At 37.5% G+C, this 18,783-nt stretch overlaps 1 protein-coding gene across 1 annotated transcript in view; it reads right to left on the reverse strand.

Moving 5' to 3' along the window:
- Positions 1 to 11,879: 11,879 nt before the first annotated feature.
- The window catches only part of LOC124799265 (39S ribosomal protein L3, mitochondrial), an 84,366-nt gene continuing 77,462 nt past the window's right edge, over positions 11,880 to 18,783 (reverse strand). The window contains exon 8 of the mRNA XM_047262829.1: positions 11,880 to 12,094. Within this exon, the coding sequence (XP_047118785.1) occupies positions 11,971 to 12,094 (124 nt within the window). The 3' untranslated portion in view covers positions 11,880 to 11,970. The remainder of the gene's footprint in view (positions 12,095 to 18,783) is intronic.

Genomic DNA, 18,783 nt, shown 5'->3' on the forward strand with positions numbered 1-18,783 from the left:
CATTGAAGGAGTTCAGACGCAAGCTGCTAGATTTTTTATCAATAGGTTCAATCAACGTGCAAGTATTACGGTGATGCTGCAGGGGCTTCAATGGGAATCCCTGGAAGGAAGGTGTCATTCTTTTAGTGGCATGCTATTCAAAAAATTTTGAGAACCAGCATTTGATGCTGACTGCAGTTGATTCTCTTACCATCAATGTACGTTTTGGACCATGGAAATAAGATAAGAGAACTTAGCACTCATATGGAGGCATATAGACAGTTGCTTTTCTCTCGATTTCTTTGTGAGTGGAACATTGATGGAAATGACTAACAATTGTAAAATGTACCCTCCACGACGCACCATACGGTGGCTTGCAAAGTTTGTAGACAGATGTACGAGGGTGAGTCAAATGAAAACCTTAAATATTTTTTTTAAATATTATTTACTGTGCAGAAGTGGTACAAAGCTGTATCACTTTTCAACGTAATCTCCCTCCAGAACTTACAAAATGCACAAATTCCTTTAGAAAAAAAAATTCTTTTGGTAGTCTGCGCAACCACTCATGCACCGCGTGGCGTACCTCTTCATCAGAACAGAACTTCTTTCCTCCCATTGCTTCTTTGAGTGGTCCAAATGTATGGAAATCACTTGGGGGCAAGGTCTGGTGAGTATGGTGGATGAGGAAGACACTCAAAATGCAGGTCTGTGATCGTTGCAACTGTTGTACAGGCAGTGTGGGGCCTCGCATTGTCATGTTGCAAAAGGACAACTGCTGACAGCAATCCATGTCGCTTTGATTTGATTGCAAGCCGCAGATGATTTTTTAGGAGATCTGTGTATGATGCACTGGTGACAGTGGTTCCTCTAGGCATGTAATGCTCCAAAATGACACCTTTTTCGTCCCAAAAGAGAGTCAGCATAACCTTCCCTGCTGATGGTTCTGTTCGAAACTTCTTTGGTTTTGGTAATGAGGAATGGCGCCATTCCTTGCTCGCTCTCTTTGTTTCCAGTTGGTGGAGGTGAACCCAGGTTTCATCCCCAGTAACGATTGTTGCAAGGAAGCCATCACCTTCTCGTTCAAAGTGCCGAAGAAGTTCTTCACAAGCATCAACACTTCGTTCTTTCATTTCATGAGTCAGCCGCCATGGCACCCATCTTGCAGACACTTTGTGAAACTGGAGCACATCATGCACAATATGGTGTGCTGTCCCATGACTAATCTGTAAACAAGCTGCAACGCCATTCAGTGTCACTTAGCAGTTTTCCTTCACTATGGCTTTAACTGCTGCAATGTTCTGTGGAGTCACAACTCATTGTGCCTGACCTGGACGAGGAGCATCTTCCACTGAAGTCACACCATTTGCGAACTTCCTACTCCATTCGTAGACTTACTGCTGTGACAAACATGCATCACCGTACTGAACCTTCGTTCATCAATGAATTTCAATAGGTTTCACACCTTCACTACACAAAAACCTAATAACAGAATGTTGTTCTTCCCTAGTGCAAGTCGCAAGTGGGGCAGCCATCTTTATACTGATACATACTGCAATGGTATGTGTGCATCTGCACTATGCTGCCACCTACAGGCCATTCTGCACGCTGTTTGTAGTACGCTTACCAACTTACAGGATAATGGCACGAAATTCCGATTTATTATCACAAATTTAAGGCTTTCATTTGACTCACCCTCGTAGATCTCCTCCTCTCCATGCTCCCAATCCATCTCCTCCTTCCATCTCTCTGTTTCCACCTCTTCCTCCTGCCGTTTTTGTGTCCACATCATCCTCCCACCTCTATCTGTCCACCTCCTCATCCCCACTCCCTCTGTCTCTTTATCACCTTATCCCCTCTCTATGTGCTCGTACTCCATCTCTCTATGCCCATCTCCCTCTCCCCCTTCTCCTCCTCCCCTCCTGTCCATCTGCTCCTGCTCCCTCTCACTATTCACCTCCTCCTCCTCACATCTGCCTATTTATCTCTTTCTGCCCAAGTCTGCCCATCCCTCTCCTCCTGCCCACCTCTCCCTATCCATCTCTTCCTCTTTCTTTCTCTGTCACTCCCCCTCCTTCTCCCATATCTAGACCCATCCCCTCCTGCACCCTCTGCCACCAATCTATCCTATGCCCTCCTCTATCCATCCGAATATTCCCCTAGACATGCCCACGTCTACGTGTTGCCCCTGCAAAACAGATTGATAAAATAAACAATACTGCTTCCACAACACACCTGTCACACAGGGCAGCCTACATGCTGGGGACTCCTCACCCTCCCTTCTGTCCATTCCCTCCTCTACCCATCTCAACCTTCCTCCAGCTGTGTCCACCTGCTCGTGCAGCCATTGCAAAACAGGTTGCTAGAGCAAGTCAACACTACTCCCACAACACACATTTCATGCAGGGCAGCCTATGCCTCTGGATTTAAAAACGTTTCTTGCCTGATACAAAGGCTGCCACACCAAGCAGGCCAATACTACTCTGACACAACACGCCTGTCGTACATAGCAGCCTACACTCAGGGGTTGAAAAGACAGATCTTTGCCTGTATTTCTGTCCCTATCGGTGCTAGGATGTTCTACCCACCACTGTGTTGATATTCATGAAGTTTACTGTGTACCAAATTTGGTTAAAACCAGTCCAGGATTTTAGGAGGAGATCCTGGGCATACATACATTCATACATAAATGCATAAATAAATACATGCTGTTTTATATGCAGGGTGATTCAAAATACTTGCTGCAGGCTTCTAGGGATTGTAGAGAGGACTTGTATATAAAGTTTCGATAAGGAATCCGCGTCCACAAATGTACCGCTTGGGTGTAAAATCAGTTTGAGGATTAGATCACTTTCAAATCTCCCACTTCACAGTACGAGATGGGGGGGCGGGGAGGATATGGACAAAGAGAGGGAAGAGGAGGAGGAGGAGATTAAGGCATATATCCAGTTTCAATACATATTTAGCAGTTACAAAGCATTGTCAGGTTTGCTAGTAAATAAATAAAAATAGATATAATTTTTTCCATTGTTGTCAGTGTTGTTTCTGCTTTTGTAAAAAAGACATCAAGGAGGAGTTTCATCCACATTTGTTACTTGGCTTTGTTACACTGGTTTTATTTCAAGGTTGAATAATAAAGCAATAGAAAGATAAAGCAAGGAAGCAATTGATAATTTAAAAATTTTAACCTGTGAAGCCCACGGCGTGGCCACGCAGAAAGAGAATGTCACAACCGTCTTTTTTGACACTGTTGGTGCATATGATAAGGTACACACACACGGTTTCACTTTCAGAATAAACTTATTCGACCACATCTTGTGTCAGAGGGCGGTAGCTGACATGACAATGTTAAAAGATATCTTGATTGTGTGTTGGAGATTGCGACAAGGCAATTTTATGTGAAGAATGATGTTCTACTTCCATCTGATAATTCTGAGACTTATGGAATCACTTGTTATGAAGATATCAAAGAAAAATACACTCTAATACCCTAGAAAAATAGCACTACGGCGCACAAAGCTCGTTGGGATATTAACTCTTCCGTGTCTAACTGACAAATGCTATGTGAACTATGTATCTTCTCTGTGGCACTGGGATAGTATTAGAGGTGGGTCATTTGCAAATGAATAAGTCCAAAGGAACGAATTCCAAGGAATTGTCATTCACCATTCACTTGTCGTAGCCTGTCTCATTCGTTTTTGTGTAGTCACTCGTTCCACATGCATTTCAACTTTTTTGTAATTATACACCAGTAACTTACATAAAAATTAAATTGCACACAATATATACAGTTTTCAGGCAACAAAGAAATCTACTTCTCTTTTCAAGGTTTTCATCAGCTGCAGATAGCAACATATCATAAGGCAAGTTTTATTTTTTATTTGTAGATTGTTTTAGGTTTCATTTGCTTTATTTAATATGTGGTTTTTAAGATAACATTCAATGATTTTTTATTGTAGTGTAACAAAGTTTACATAAAACTTTTGATTTTCACATTTCTTCCAAAAATAAAACATGACAGTTAGGGATGCCAATGGCCTTGCTGCATGGTAACACCAGCTTGTGTCAAATCGCCAAAGTTAAGCACTAGCCCTTCCAATCCAAGAGCTAGAGAAGTAGTGGCTCCAGACATGAAATCTGACAACAGCTGGGAGGGTGGTGTGCTGACCACATGCCCCTTCATATATGCTTTCAGTGATGCCTATTGGGTGCGAATGACAAAGCAGTTGGTCAGTGCCGTTGGGCCTTCTAAGACCTGTTTGGATGGAGAGGAGACAGAGTAAGGGAGATGCTTATTTTTCATGTTTGGTATTTTCTTATGCTACCCCTAGCATGGTTTCTTTGCACAAAGAAATGAGTTGTTTGTGATTTCAACTCAATAGGGAAAGGGGACGTCTGTCTTCTCTATTTGAAAAATCGTAGAATGGCATAAAATCATATTTGGTTTCTATCTCAACAAATATTTTTCTGAAGTACTTTTTAGTGAAAAACTACATTACTTACAGTTTACAGTTTTCAAGATGGCTGTGAGACAGATATCGTACAAGAATATGATAAGTATAAGACACCCAGTTGTTGCTACAAAATTTTAGTTTATCAAGTTTCAACACTGACTATGGATATCTTTACCAGAAAATCGACAATTATATGTAGTAACTGATGAACAAATTGGCACATAAAATACTTCTTAATTAAGTCAATATGACATAGCACAATACTGCTCTTAAATTTGTTTGTCAGTTACTACATGTAATCACGGATTTTCTGATGAAGATACTCATATCCAATTCAAAACATGGTAATAGTAACATTTTGTTGCAATCAATTGGCTGTTTAATACCTATCACTTTCAACCTAATTATCAATACTTTATTGCTGCATTAACTTTAACAATACAAGCTATAAAACTACTATTTACTATGTGTGTGAGGAAAATATGATGAGAAAGTCACATTTTTTTTAAACACACTTATTCCTTGATAAAAATACTTTTTTCCCTTGCTTTCAGTATTGTTGAGACATGCAAGCCACCCCACCTCAACAAGGTCCAAGGTTTATGGGAGACTACTTTGCATATGCTAACAAAATATGCATACCTTTTCTGTTTCATAGTAATATACCTTCCAAAAATATATATTGAGTGGCTAACTATCAATCTTGTGAAGCAAAACGGGATTTCTGAATATCCATGAAAATTTTATTCTTAAGAACTGACACGTCCTCAAACTCACAGAATGAATTATATTAGAAAAGGCAATATTACAATCTTGCCTTGTCTTCAGTGAATGTCTGCAGACACCCATGTGTGCATCCACTGTTCTGCTTTCTGTGTCAGCAACAGGAAGTGTGCACACAGTAGTGTGTGTACTGGTATTTTGCTGCAGGCTATCATGGTGCATACTTGCAACACTACGGCTGCAAATTTCATGCCATTTGGAGTGTTCCTCACTCCAAAACTATGCTAGAGCTTCTTATGGCAGAAACTTGCACTACAGCAAGCAGTTAGTACGGTCTACACACCAGCAAGAGGTTCCTGTTAATAGCTACTTCTTTTTCACCTCCACTCCATCTCTGTCATCATACCACCACCTCACATTGATTTAATTTGTTTTTTCATCTTTTTTATTACATGAGAATACTCTTTGCAAAATATCTTTATTTTTATTCTCAGTTCATTCTTCCCTTATTTCTTACTTGTTTTGTTCTCTTCAAGGTTTCCAAATATCACTTCTTTGTTGGTTTTCTTCTCATCTTGTTGTGCTGTATTCCAATTACTGAGGTTCAGTTTAATGTTGAAGCTGATCTCTGAACAATAAAGTTTGTTCCAGCTCTTTCCACTGCTGTGCCACACTGAGGACCCACTGATGTAACTACTATAACATGACTTTCATCATGCTCGTCTGCTGATGCCTGCCATATACAAGCTATTCCCCTCTTTGTTTAGTTGTAGTTTCAGTTTAGAAAGTCTATTTCTAACATAGTAACTGGTACTATAGTAGATTTAAATATATAACTGTATTGAATCATTTAGCTTGGATGTGTTAATCCATACTGTTCGGGCTATTCGGGGCAAACAATTAAGTTGATGTCAACATACATCAGTAATAACAACCTGTTTATGAAATGATTAAAAACAAAGTGTCAGTAATAGCACATGGCCCTTTCAGGATATCAGATGCTTGCAGTGTTTCACAGCATGAAGCACCTGCTAAATAGCGCCATGAGGCATTTGAAACTGGTCCTGCAATTTAAGAGAGATCTTGTTGTATGCACTGATCAAGATGTCATGCTAACCAAAATTTGAAATAAATGATTATGGCATCTCAGTAGTCTTCAGTCTGGATTCATACAACTGAAGAAAGATATTATTTACATGCCACAGTGGTATGTGGAGAGGTAGTAATAACATTGACACTTTGATTGAGACTATGTGGCAAGCTAGATGACTACAATAGTTAAATATTAAATGAAGAAGGCAGGTATCTGCTGCTAATCAGAAGAAAAACATTTTCACATGTTGTGAGTCATTTAACATGCCAAGTTCCAGTCTGTCACAGCTTCCACTTAGCCTGTGAAACAGCTCTCTGTGAGCAATTTTTTTTTTCATAAGGCAGAGCACAAGTAAGTAATAAGGAATGCAGCCTCAGATTAATCATACATTGATTGAATTGTATGTATATTCACATGGTGTCAAAAAACTGCATCTCAATGCTTTAATTACCAATTTTATCATAACAGTAAAAAAAAAAAGTAGATAAAATTGATGCACAGATAAATCAGTGGCAAAAATTACAAAATATTTACTGTTTCTGCTCAGTTTTTTTACATGATCAACACTATGAAAAATTAAATGAATTGCAACAGGCATTTATTTTAATTTTAGGGAAACAAAAAGGAAAATTCCACACTATAGCACTACTTCTGTTGCTTATGACTGCCAATGATGCTGCCAGTCAAATGATAAGCACTTCAGTTCATCACAAAAATAGTGACAGTAGCTTGGAAGACAGGTAAAAATAGTTTATTAATTTCGTGCCCTTCTTTTTTTAAAAGGTATGTGAATAAATGCATCTTCAATTATGCTTTCTGCATTATACAGGGAGATCCAGCCTACTCACAAATTTCTTCCAGGTGGAAATTTGATGAACAATGCGACGAATATAGAACAGCACTTCAGAAACATGAATTTTATTTGGCAACATTTCATTTCAAAATTTGCCTGGAAAGTGAAGAATACTCTGAAAGCACTTCGATTTCTATACCAAGATTTTGAATCAGAGTTTGATATTGCAATGTGCTATATAAAATATTTTCAAATAATCCCTGGTTTAAGATCAGGCAGGAATAATAATGCAAACAAGAGGCAACTGTCAGAATTGTTTTTAGATTTCTCTTATCCTAATAGTGGCAGACATCAGTTACTTAAAAATAATATACAAAGTATGAACGATAAGAAAAAAATTAATGTAGGATCTGAAATAACAAAACTATTAATACTAATGCTAACCCATTTAAAAATGATAACAAAAGAAATATTGCAGACGAATGGCAAAAGAAATTTACATCAAGAAAGTGAGTACAAAATTGGCTACACTGATACTACTGGAACTAATATTTCTCTCCCTAGGCTAAATTCATCACAAAGATATTGGTATGGTGAAAATATCGGTATAAGTGATATAATAACCAATGTTTATACAGCACTTTACTTATCATTTTATGGGGAAATGCCAGCAGAATATCTGAATCAACAAGGTGATCTGAAATTTGGTTCACTTGTAATGAATTGGACAAAGAAAGGTATGGAGATATTCAACACCCATACCCTTGTTAAATGTACAAGAAAATATCTAATGAAGAAGATATGGAGTTGGGTTGATGCTGAAGAAAGACGTGTAACATGATTTTCAATACAATAAAGAATTAACATCTTCTGCAACTTGAGTAACCAATAGATATGGGTGCTATTTTTACATTATTATTGAGTATAATGTGTACTTTTTAATGACTCAAATATGTTAATTTCTTCTAGTTGCAAACTTTAAACAAAAAACTGTCCTTTAAAATAAGTTTTAAAGAGTACTTATGAAATATGTAAATGTTTAATTATGGAAAAATTTGTACTTAACATTTGTAGTGCATACTCATTAACAATGAATTTCAAATAAAATAAGAGTACTGCAAAAAAAGTGAATGTAATTTTATTCAGTTGATGGACTGAGGGCTTTATTATGTGAAATTACCAAGACTGCATATACTAATGTAGATAATAAGCACCTACCTTCTCAAGCATTTAAATTCTGTTAACAGTTTACTGTTGCCATCTTTGACAGACTGGTCTCTTTTGTACTGCATTTTAATTATTTTTATTATGCCTCTACCTATTTTTCCTTTAATTATCATTAAAGAAACTTCCATTAAACCACCACAAATGTTTTACATTTTTGTCAATCTTGCTGAAATTGTTTGCATCCATATTTATTTGTTCCCCAGCTATGCTGGTGCTTCCCTGAGAGCAGCATCACTCCACATTTTCTTTTAGCTCCCATATTAATTATAAAGATAACCAGTTTAAAACAGAATATATAAATCTAATATTTAAAATTTATTTATTCATCTAATAGCGCTCCTGAATTTCTTTATTTCACATGTAAATTCTGATCTAAATCAGTGTGCCCATGAAAATGTCATTTGGTACGATGTGCAAGACCTTAAGGCTGTTCTCCATATTTTCTCAGTGTGTTTGTTATTAGCAGGGTGCATACGAAGTGATGCTTTGCTACACGCAGCTATTGATGTTTGTACAATTACATTAAAGTGTCTGGCCACAGGTTCAATGTTTTGTATATTGCAATCATTACTTTTGATAAAGTATATACCTGATTTCAAATATCTGTTATTATAAGGACCCAAAATATGTTTTAATTTCTGTTGTACGTAATTGCTTATAATGAAACTGATAATTATAATACTTTTATGAAAGATCTCACAGTTTTGTCCAAAATTCTATCCTTGAAAGTCGTAATGATAAATTTAGTTTGATAACTGATAGTTGATACTGATCTCTGCACCAATTCCTCATTTTCTCGTGTTCATTTAAATTTATTTCTCGTGTTCATTTAAATTTAATGTTTCTCTATAATCATATAGCCTTTTATACAGGGCTTCACTTGCGTGTACAGGATGGGGCAAATAAAACTGGCCCAGAGAAAATAGTTCCAGGGTACAAAGAAACACTGCAGCGGAAAGGAAATACAGTACTAACCTGACTATAGCAGGTGCTAAAGTGACCATCCTGTTGGAAGTAACTATAGGTCTTTTCCTTCTCTGTTAATACTGCCACAAATGGTTTCAAAACACTGGCAATGTAACACACTGAAGTCAGCATCTGATGAAAGATGGGACCAATAATGCAGCACACAGACATTGCACACCAAACCCCAACCTTCTGATTATGCAATGGTGTTTTGTGGAAGTTACACAGATTCTTCACCGACCAGAACCTGTGATTTTGTGAGTTGTCATAACCACTCAGGTGAAACCAGGCTTCATCAGACATAAAGAACAGATCCATGTCCAAGCTATTCATTGTTATATCAATGAACAACCACTCACAAATCTGCAGGCACTGAGTAGCATCTGCTGGTTTTAATGCATGAGCAACAAAGACTTGGTAGGGATCCACATGGAGGTTCAGGCAGAGCATTCATCCACATGATGGATATGATATGCAGGTCTCTTGCGACAGGCATCGGGTTGATTTAGTAGGACTCTAAAGCATTTTCTAGTGAACTGCAGCCACATTTTCTGGTGTGCGGGCACATTTTGGAACGTCTTTTGACTTGTTCAAAACAGATCCTGTCTGCTACCATTTTCGAGCTAAGCATTGCATGGCATTCTTTGCTGGCACTTTGACACCATTAAACTTAGCACAATGTTTTCATGACTTTGTTATCATGTAACTTCCCAAAACAAACACCCACTGCTCCACTGTAACATTGTCCCATTTACACTGCTCCACTCACGCTGAAACAACCTGCACTACAATCTGAACAGGTGTGGATCACGTGACAGGTGCACACTTGGTGTGGAAGTCATGGCATGTGGTTACATGCATACATTCACATCCAATCGTATCCTCTCATCCGGGCCACTTTCACTTGCACCACCCTGTACCTGTCATATATATATTGCACACGTATATGTTTGAATCTCTGCTATTTTACACTATACAACTCCGGAGAGGATGTTAACTTAATCTATGGTATGAGTATTTAGCCATGTGGCATGCTCTTCTGTTTGGAAACACAATGAAAACACTGGTTTGCTGCAGAGCTCGTTCTTGTGATCTGTTTGACACACTGAACAGCTTTAATAAAAGACAAATTGCACTTCATTCTTTTAAAGTGCTCCAAGTCAACTAAATGCATGATTGTAAATGTTAGCTATGGTTTCATCAAAATGAATCCGGAAAAATTAAAATTTCTTCTCTAATCTACCTTCCACCTCTCATTTCTCTCCCCCTCTTCCATCCGTTTCATCAAATTCTGTCTCTCTTCTACTTACCACCTCGCATCCTGTCCCTCTTCCACCTGCCTCCCAACACCCTACCACTTACACTTGCCTCCTCACATCTGCTCACTCTTACACCTCACAAGCTATCCATTCTTCTACCTGGCACCTCACACCATCTTCCTTTTCCACTACCCCTCTCCATCTCCCATCTACCACATATATCTCAACCTCCCTTTCTCTTGTTCTCTTTCTATTTCCTCCTTCCCCATTACTCTGTCCATCTCCTATGTCATACCCATTTTCAATACAACCCCATCCCAATGGGAGGTTGGTGGTTGTTACTCACACAGTGCTTCCTTCCGGACATTGTGTGATGTAGACTCCAAGTTTGGTAGAAATCGATCCAGTCATTAGGACGAGATGTGCAACTTACTTACATATATAGACACATATATTTTTATATTAGAAAAGCTTTTTACATGTGGCTTTGTCTGCGTAAGCCTGTGTCACATGTATTGCAAGTATGTCCTCCTCCCCCGCTCCCTTTGACCATTTCCACACTCTCTGTTCATCTCCTCCACCTCCTTTCTCCATCCATCCTCTTCTCACCCCGTATCCACTTCCTCTGTCTCCCCCATCTATCTATCCATTTCTTCCTCCTAACCCCCCCTCCCCCTCTATATTTCTCTTGGTCCCCCTCCCTTTCTGCCCATCTCATCCTCATCCCTCTCTCTGTCCAACCCCCCCCCCCCCCCTCTCTATCCGTCTTCTCTTCCCCCTTTCCCTGAACATCCGCTCCTCCCCTTCTCTCTGTGCACCTCTTCTCTCCCCCCCGGTCTGTCTATCTCATCCTCACCTCTCTCTTTGCCCAACTCCTCCACGCCTATCTATGCCTTTCTTCTAACACTGGAAAATCCAGGATGGAATATAACAACTTCTGGCTTCAACTGCCAAATACTGAGGTCATGTGTGTGTGAGTTGCGTGCATGTGTGTGTGTGTGTGTGTTGCCCATTATCTACTTTTCCACAAAGGCCTTGTTGGCTGAAAGCTCATTTTGTGACAGTTTTTTTGTCGTGCCTGCCTTTGTGCCTATCTGTGATGCAATATCTCCACTATCTTACCCCCAACATACTTCCTTACAAACAATAAGTGATATGCATACCAAGTTTGGTCAAAATCAATCCAGTGGTTTTCGAGATGATGTGGAAAACACACACACACACACACACACACACACACACACACACACACACACACACACACACACATACACACACTCATTTTTATGTATGGATATTATACAGATACAAGCATGGTATGCAAATAAAGTCTACTTCAAACCTAAATAAGCAGTTTACTTTAAAAGGATTTGCAATATAAAAATATGTTATGTTTAGAAAATTTTTAATAACAATTTCCAATTACACAGTAACAAGAAATGGCAAATACACAATACTCTACAGATCTGTACTCCATCGTTAACTGAATGTAATGGATGGTTCCTTGAATGAATGTACTTCCTCTGCATAAATGTCTTCAGGAAGTTCTTGATCTAAGTCTTCAGGATAAAATGTAGGGAAGGGTGGAGCCTCCTTGAGTTTCCTGCAAAATTAAGTGGTATTTTGCAATTCTCACAAGTAAGGAAACAAAATATATATACATTGTGTTGCAACTGTTTCATACCACTATGCTGCAACACAGCAGAAAATAACAAATGGAATTGGGTTGTATCCTACAATTAGAAGAAAAGCAGAAACTTAAAGTTAATGAGCCTACATGATGTTTAAGCATGCCTTTGCATCAGTCCTGACATTTATCCAGAGTGGTTGTATATCCTCATTTGTGTATATCATTTTCATCCTGCAATTCCCACTATTGTAAATTTTACCTTACTCTTAATCTTATAAGTGTAATTATAATTTGCAATTATTGTCATTGGTTTTGTCAGTCTCATCTTGGAATGTCTATTATCATAAATTTAAATTTATAATCATTGACTAATGTTTAGAATTACATCAGTCATTCATGAAAAATTCTAGAGCCAACACAGGTGACAATTGGTGTGATTCTGGTATTCAAGTTTCTGTCCACAAATCAACATGGATTTAAAAAAGCATCACTCATGCAAAAATCAACTTGCACTTTTCTCATAAGATATTCTGCAAACCATGGATGAAGGGCAATACTCAGGTTCCATATTCCTTGATTTCTGGAAAGCATCTGATGCGGTGTCCAGCTGGAGATTGTTAATGAAGGTCCAAGTATATGCAATAGGTTCCCAGATACACGAGTGGCTTGAAGACTTCTTACGTAAAAGACCCCCTTATGTTGTACTCAAAGCCAGGTGTTCATCAGAGAAAAGAGCACCATTGGAAGTGCTTCAGGCATGTGTGATTGAACCATGCTTGTTCACTATATACATAAATGACATAATGGTTAGGGTGAGCTGCAATCCATGACTTTTTGCTGATGATGCTGTAGTTTGTGGGAAAGTATGATCATTGAATGACTGTAGAATGATACAGGATGACTTAGATAGAATTTCTATCTGGTTGATGAATGGCAACTTGCTCTAAATGTGGAAAAATATAAGTTAATGCAAATGATTACGTAAAACAACCTTTAAAGTTGAAATACAGCATTAGTGTTGTGCTACTTGACAGAGTAACATCATTTGAACATCTATGCATAACACTGCAAAGCAATATGAAATGGAAATTGTACGTCAGTATGGAAGACGAATGGTCAACTTCAGTATATTTGAAGAATTTTAGGAAAGCGTTGCAAATCTGTAAAGGAGACCATTTATAGAATGCTAGTGCAACCTATTCTTGAGTACTGCTTGATCATTTGGTATATCCACGAGGCTGTATTAAACAGGGGCATCAAAGCAATTCAGAGATGTTCTGCTAGAATTGTTACTAGCAGGTTCGATCAACATGTGAGTCTTACGGAGATTCTTTGTGAACTAAAATGGGGAGCAGTGGACGGAACATGAGTTCTGTTTGTGAAACACTATTGAGCAAAATTTAGCAAACAGGCATCTGCTGCTGACTGCAGAACGATTCTACTGCCTCCAATGTACATTTCACATACGGACCACAAAGACAAGATAAAAGAAATTAAGGTTCATATGGAGGCATATAGATATTAGTTTTTTCCTTGCTCCATTTGCTAGTGGAACAGGAAAGGAAATGACTAATAGTGATACAACTTACCCTCTGCCATGCACTTGATGGTGGCTTACAGAGCATGTATGTCGATGTAGATGAATGATTGGGTTTGGTCATCAAGATATTACACAATATTTCCTGCTCAGCAAGCTGGTGTCTTTAAGCAAAGTCTGAATAATATGCCGTGTAGTGCTACAATTTGTCATAAGGCTATTTCAACAAACCCATCAAAGTTCTAAGAAAAATCATCTAAATTGGATCTAAATGATCATATCCAGCTGTTCATAAACAAAATACATCATTGAAGATGTTATTAAATTTTTCAGAGCAACAAAAGACACATCCTTCCTTGATGAAGGATCCCAGTTCCGTAATAACTTGTTAGAGCATTGAATCGATTGTCCCAAAAGCACAAGACACCACTCTTTTATGACTGGCTGACATAAACTACAGACAATGAGTGTTGTTGCTGTTCGTGTATAATTAGGTACTTCCCCTGCTCAACCAAGTTTAAGCCTTCAATTAATTTTTGTATTCTGCCAAATTATTGGCTCCCAGACAAACTGTAAATAACTACATATTTACTTGTCTAAAAGATAATACTTCCTTGATTTAAATAATGGCTGTTTTATAAAATGCTTTTCATACAGAGTGTGTTATCCAATACATGACTGTACATTGTTATGCACACACTCATATATACTTAATTACTTACAATTCATTCTTTGCATACACTCTTCATTCATTCCACCACACATTCTAACAATTGCCATATTGTGTTCATGTCTTGGTCTCCCTTTACAGTTTTTAATCCCTACACGTCCTTCCATTACCAAACTGAAGTTCCTTATTGTCTCAGGGTCTCTCCTATCAATCAGTCACCTTTTTAGTCAAGTTTTGTCATACATTTCTTTTTCCTGCATTTGACTCAGTTCCTCCTCATATGTTATTCAGTCCTCCCATCTAATACTACACATTCTTTATAGCCTCTATTTCAAAGGTTTCTATTCTCTTCTTGTCTGAACTGCTTATCACACACATTTCACTTCTTTATAAAGCTACACTCCAGACAAATTCTTTCTGAAAAGACTTCCTAACACTTAAATTTATACCAGAAATTAGAAAGTTTCTCTTCTTCAGAAATACTTTCCTTGTTAATGTCTTTCTGTTTTTTATATTCTCTCTGCTTCAACCATCACCAGTTATTTTTCTGACCATTTCTAAACTCACTTTTAGTGTCTGATTACCTAATCTAATTCCCCAAGTATCACTTGATTTAATTCAACTACATTCCATTACCCTTGTTTTACTTTCGTTGAGGCTCATCATTTAATCTATTTTCAAAACACTATCCATTTTGTTCAACAACTTTGCCATCTCTAACAGAATTAAAGTGCCACTGGCAAACCTCAAAGTTTTAATTCTTCTCCCTAAACTTGATTTTATATCTTCTCCCTGAACTTGAATTTCCTTTTGTAATTTATCTTTGATTTCTGTTACTTATCCTCAAAGTACTAAGCGAATAACACTAGGGATATGCTACAACCCAGCCTCACTGCCTTCTCAACTACTACCTCCCTTTCATGTCCTTTGACTCTTACTGGGTTCTACAGATTTTATTAATTGAAGAAATGACATCATGTAATACCTTAAGCTGCTGTTACAATTTAATCTTTATGTGCCACGTGTTTCAGTCAAAAATCATTATCCAGCACCTGTTCTGCACACTTCACCAATATAGTGAAATTGCTTATATTTTTACTACAATTTTCAAACATCCTTGTTGCATAAAGTTTCCTGTATTTGTAACATGTGTACAACAGGAGCTGGATAATGGTTAAAGACCAGTTGCACAATAAAGAAGAAGGTGAGCATCTGCTTGAGGTCTTACAGGGCGTCATTTCTATACATGTTGTAAATAAACTTTTGCTCCCTGTGTTTTATCTCTGCTACATTCAAAATTTTGAAAAGTGTAGTCCTGTCAACACTGTCAAGTTTTCTCTAAATCTACAAATGCTATATAAGCAGGTTTGCCTTTTCTCATCCTATTTTTTAGAACAAGTCATAGGATCAGCATAGCTTTGGGTTTTCCTACACTTGTCTACAACCCAAACTGACCTCTCGATGTCGGCTTCTGCAAGTCTTTTCCATTAATAATTAAAGTCAATATTTTGCAACCATGTCTTACTAACCCTTGAGCAGGCATGCCTATATATAAAGTGCACCAACCACAAACAACTTTGTCTCATACTGTTTCATTATTGTTTTACAATTGAGCCCATATGTGTTTCTTCATTATTGTTTCGGCGATCACTGTGATGAGTTGTGTTATCATATGTTTCAAGAGAGCAGATGTAATATAAAATAAACAGCGAGTCAGGTGAGAAAAAAAATTCATGATTCGAGTGAGAAAATGACCCAGTTCCCGAGCTAGCAGCACACTATGAGATAATTAGCAATTGAATAAGCAGCTGGCTCGGATATGATGCACCTGTGCTGTCTAATGCTTTGAATGGGTCATTACAGATGGGTAACACTTGTACGCAGCAACACAGTGATACAATGAACACATACTTTATTATTGTTTAATTAAACAGTGATCTACTAATACAAGGTAAGTTTATTTTATCATTGTTTAATTAAACTAGGATTAAAATGTGATATGGCTCATACATGTTTACATTAGTAACATAAAGACAACTATTCTTGAGATGTGTACAAAGTATGGCACACGCCTGCTAGTGTTATGAAAAACTGTGTGCTTGCTCAGGGGTTAAATATATAACAAACACTTGAACATAAATCATAACTGCTTTTACTTCTCGTCAATTATTTATTATTCTAATCAAAATATTCATATGACTAATGGTTTTGTTTTTTGAAAGTAACCAATCTATGCATTATGTCAGATAAGTATGTATCTTTTTCGTACAATTTTCTATTATTATTATTATGATTGTTCTTATGTAATCATCTGGACTTTAATGAAATCAGTACAGTTAATATTTCTACACATCTATTCATCATATGTTTTATTAACAATTGCATCTTACAAAATATTATACGTAACTAGATTCTAATTTAAGGGACCTCCTAGACTGCATCTATTACAATCTTCATAAAATATAACAATAATCTCTACTGATTTTTCTATTGTGTATTTATGTAATTAATTTGATTTACATTATTGCATTAAATATTTAATTTGCGTTTGGTCTTTGCTAAATGTTAGGTTTGTTTTAATGCAAAAAACTCAAAAGACTAGCTCAACTGGAAGCTACACTGCTCCAAAATAGCCACTCACGCTATCCATTCTACAATTCTTTAAGTATTGTCAAATAATAACAAGTTTGATTATTTATATTATGGTAAAGTTAATCATCTTTAGCAACAGTAAAAATCCATTCATGTTATCATTCAATAATTATAAACAGTACAAATTGTCTTTGAACAGAAACCCCGTCAATTAGTGTTGCCACCCTTCAGGAAACCGTAAAAACCATCACCAGATGTCATCATTTAATAAAGTAAACCTACAAAATTCCCTTATAAAATGAAAAACATTACATTCTAGTAATACTGATGTAGAACTTGACATTGTACGGACACAATCATTAATTTGGAACAGTAACCTTAATATAAAAACTTGTTAGTGGATTGACACCACATTTAATTAGGACACATCATCTCTCATAGCGGAAGATCCTACAGGACGTGCTGTTTCCTACAATATTATATTTCCAGTGGTCTCTTCTATCTGAGTCAAATTCCTACTAGAAAGTTGGTAACTCCCTGCAGCAGGGAATAATATTGCTTTTCTACACACAGGACAAAGGGTACAAACACAACAGCAATTACCAATAATTTGGTACTTCCCTGTACCTAGGATGGTTTTTCCTTACACAGAGCTTATGGATTTTACATTATATACATACTATTCATTTTACTGTAGACTGAGCAGGAGTGATGGTGTTACTGACTCATGAACTGACAATGGACAGAGTTCAAGAGTATTATACATTACGGTTTACACAGGTATATGACGAGTGAAGTTGAAAGGCATAGGAAAGACCTGCTGAGGTTCAACAGCCGTGTTAGAAAGCTGCTACAAAAGCAAAGAGAGATTCACTGCACATTTAAATATAGCCATAGCCTCACAATCTAAGAAAAATTGAACAAAGTCAAAATTAGATAAGGCAAGACATGCGTGAAGTATTCAACAAATTTGAAAATACAGTTTTATCCATTGAATTGACAGAAAATCCTACAAAGTTTTGGTCTGCTTGGTTAAATAAGTAAATGCATTGAAGCCACCTGTCCAGGCTCATCTTGACCATAATGGTGTCAAAACGAAGGACAACACAGGCAAAGCTGAAATACTAAACATCTTTTTTCAAAATTGTTTCACAGAGCAAGAAAGCACTGCAGTTCTTCCTGTAACTCACTGTACAAATATCAAAACGATGGGTATTGAAATACATGACCATGGGATAGAAAAACAAGTGAAATTGTTCAACAGAGGAAAGGCTACTTGATTTGATATGATAGAAGACAAGAGTATGTGACAGAACTTGCTCTTCTTCTAGGAGCAGAGTATCATAAGTAACTGGAGGAGTGAAGCATTCCTAATGATTGGTGTGTGTGTGTGAACACGGGGGAAGGGGGGGGGGGGGGTGAGATTGGGGAGGAGTGTGTGGAGGGGGGGGGGGGGGGGCATAGGTCATTCCTGTTTTCAAGAAGGGTCATCAAACAGATGCATAAAACATAAGCCTATATCTCTGATGTTGGTCTGCTGTAGAACTTTGGAGCGTGTTTTATGTTTGTGTGTTACAGCATTTCTAGAGACCAAAAATCTCCTTTGGATGAATCAATGCAGGTTCCAAAAACAATGAATGTGTGAAACCCAGTTCACTCTGTTTTTCCAGAAAGCACAAGATACTGGCTGCCATGTTGATAGTGTGTTCCTTGACATCCGGAAGGCATTCTATACAGTTCTGCACTGCTGCCTAATGAACAAAATATTTGTGTTTGAAATATCAGACCAACCGGTGTGACTGGACTGAAGAGTTTCTGAACACAGCATGTCATTCTCAATCTTCTGACATAAAAGTAACTTGG

Source organism: Schistocerca piceifrons, chromosome 5 (assembly GCF_021461385.2).
Source record: "Schistocerca piceifrons isolate TAMUIC-IGC-003096 chromosome 5, iqSchPice1.1, whole genome shotgun sequence".
Classification (NCBI taxonomy): Eukaryota; Metazoa; Arthropoda; class Insecta; order Orthoptera; family Acrididae; genus Schistocerca; species Schistocerca piceifrons.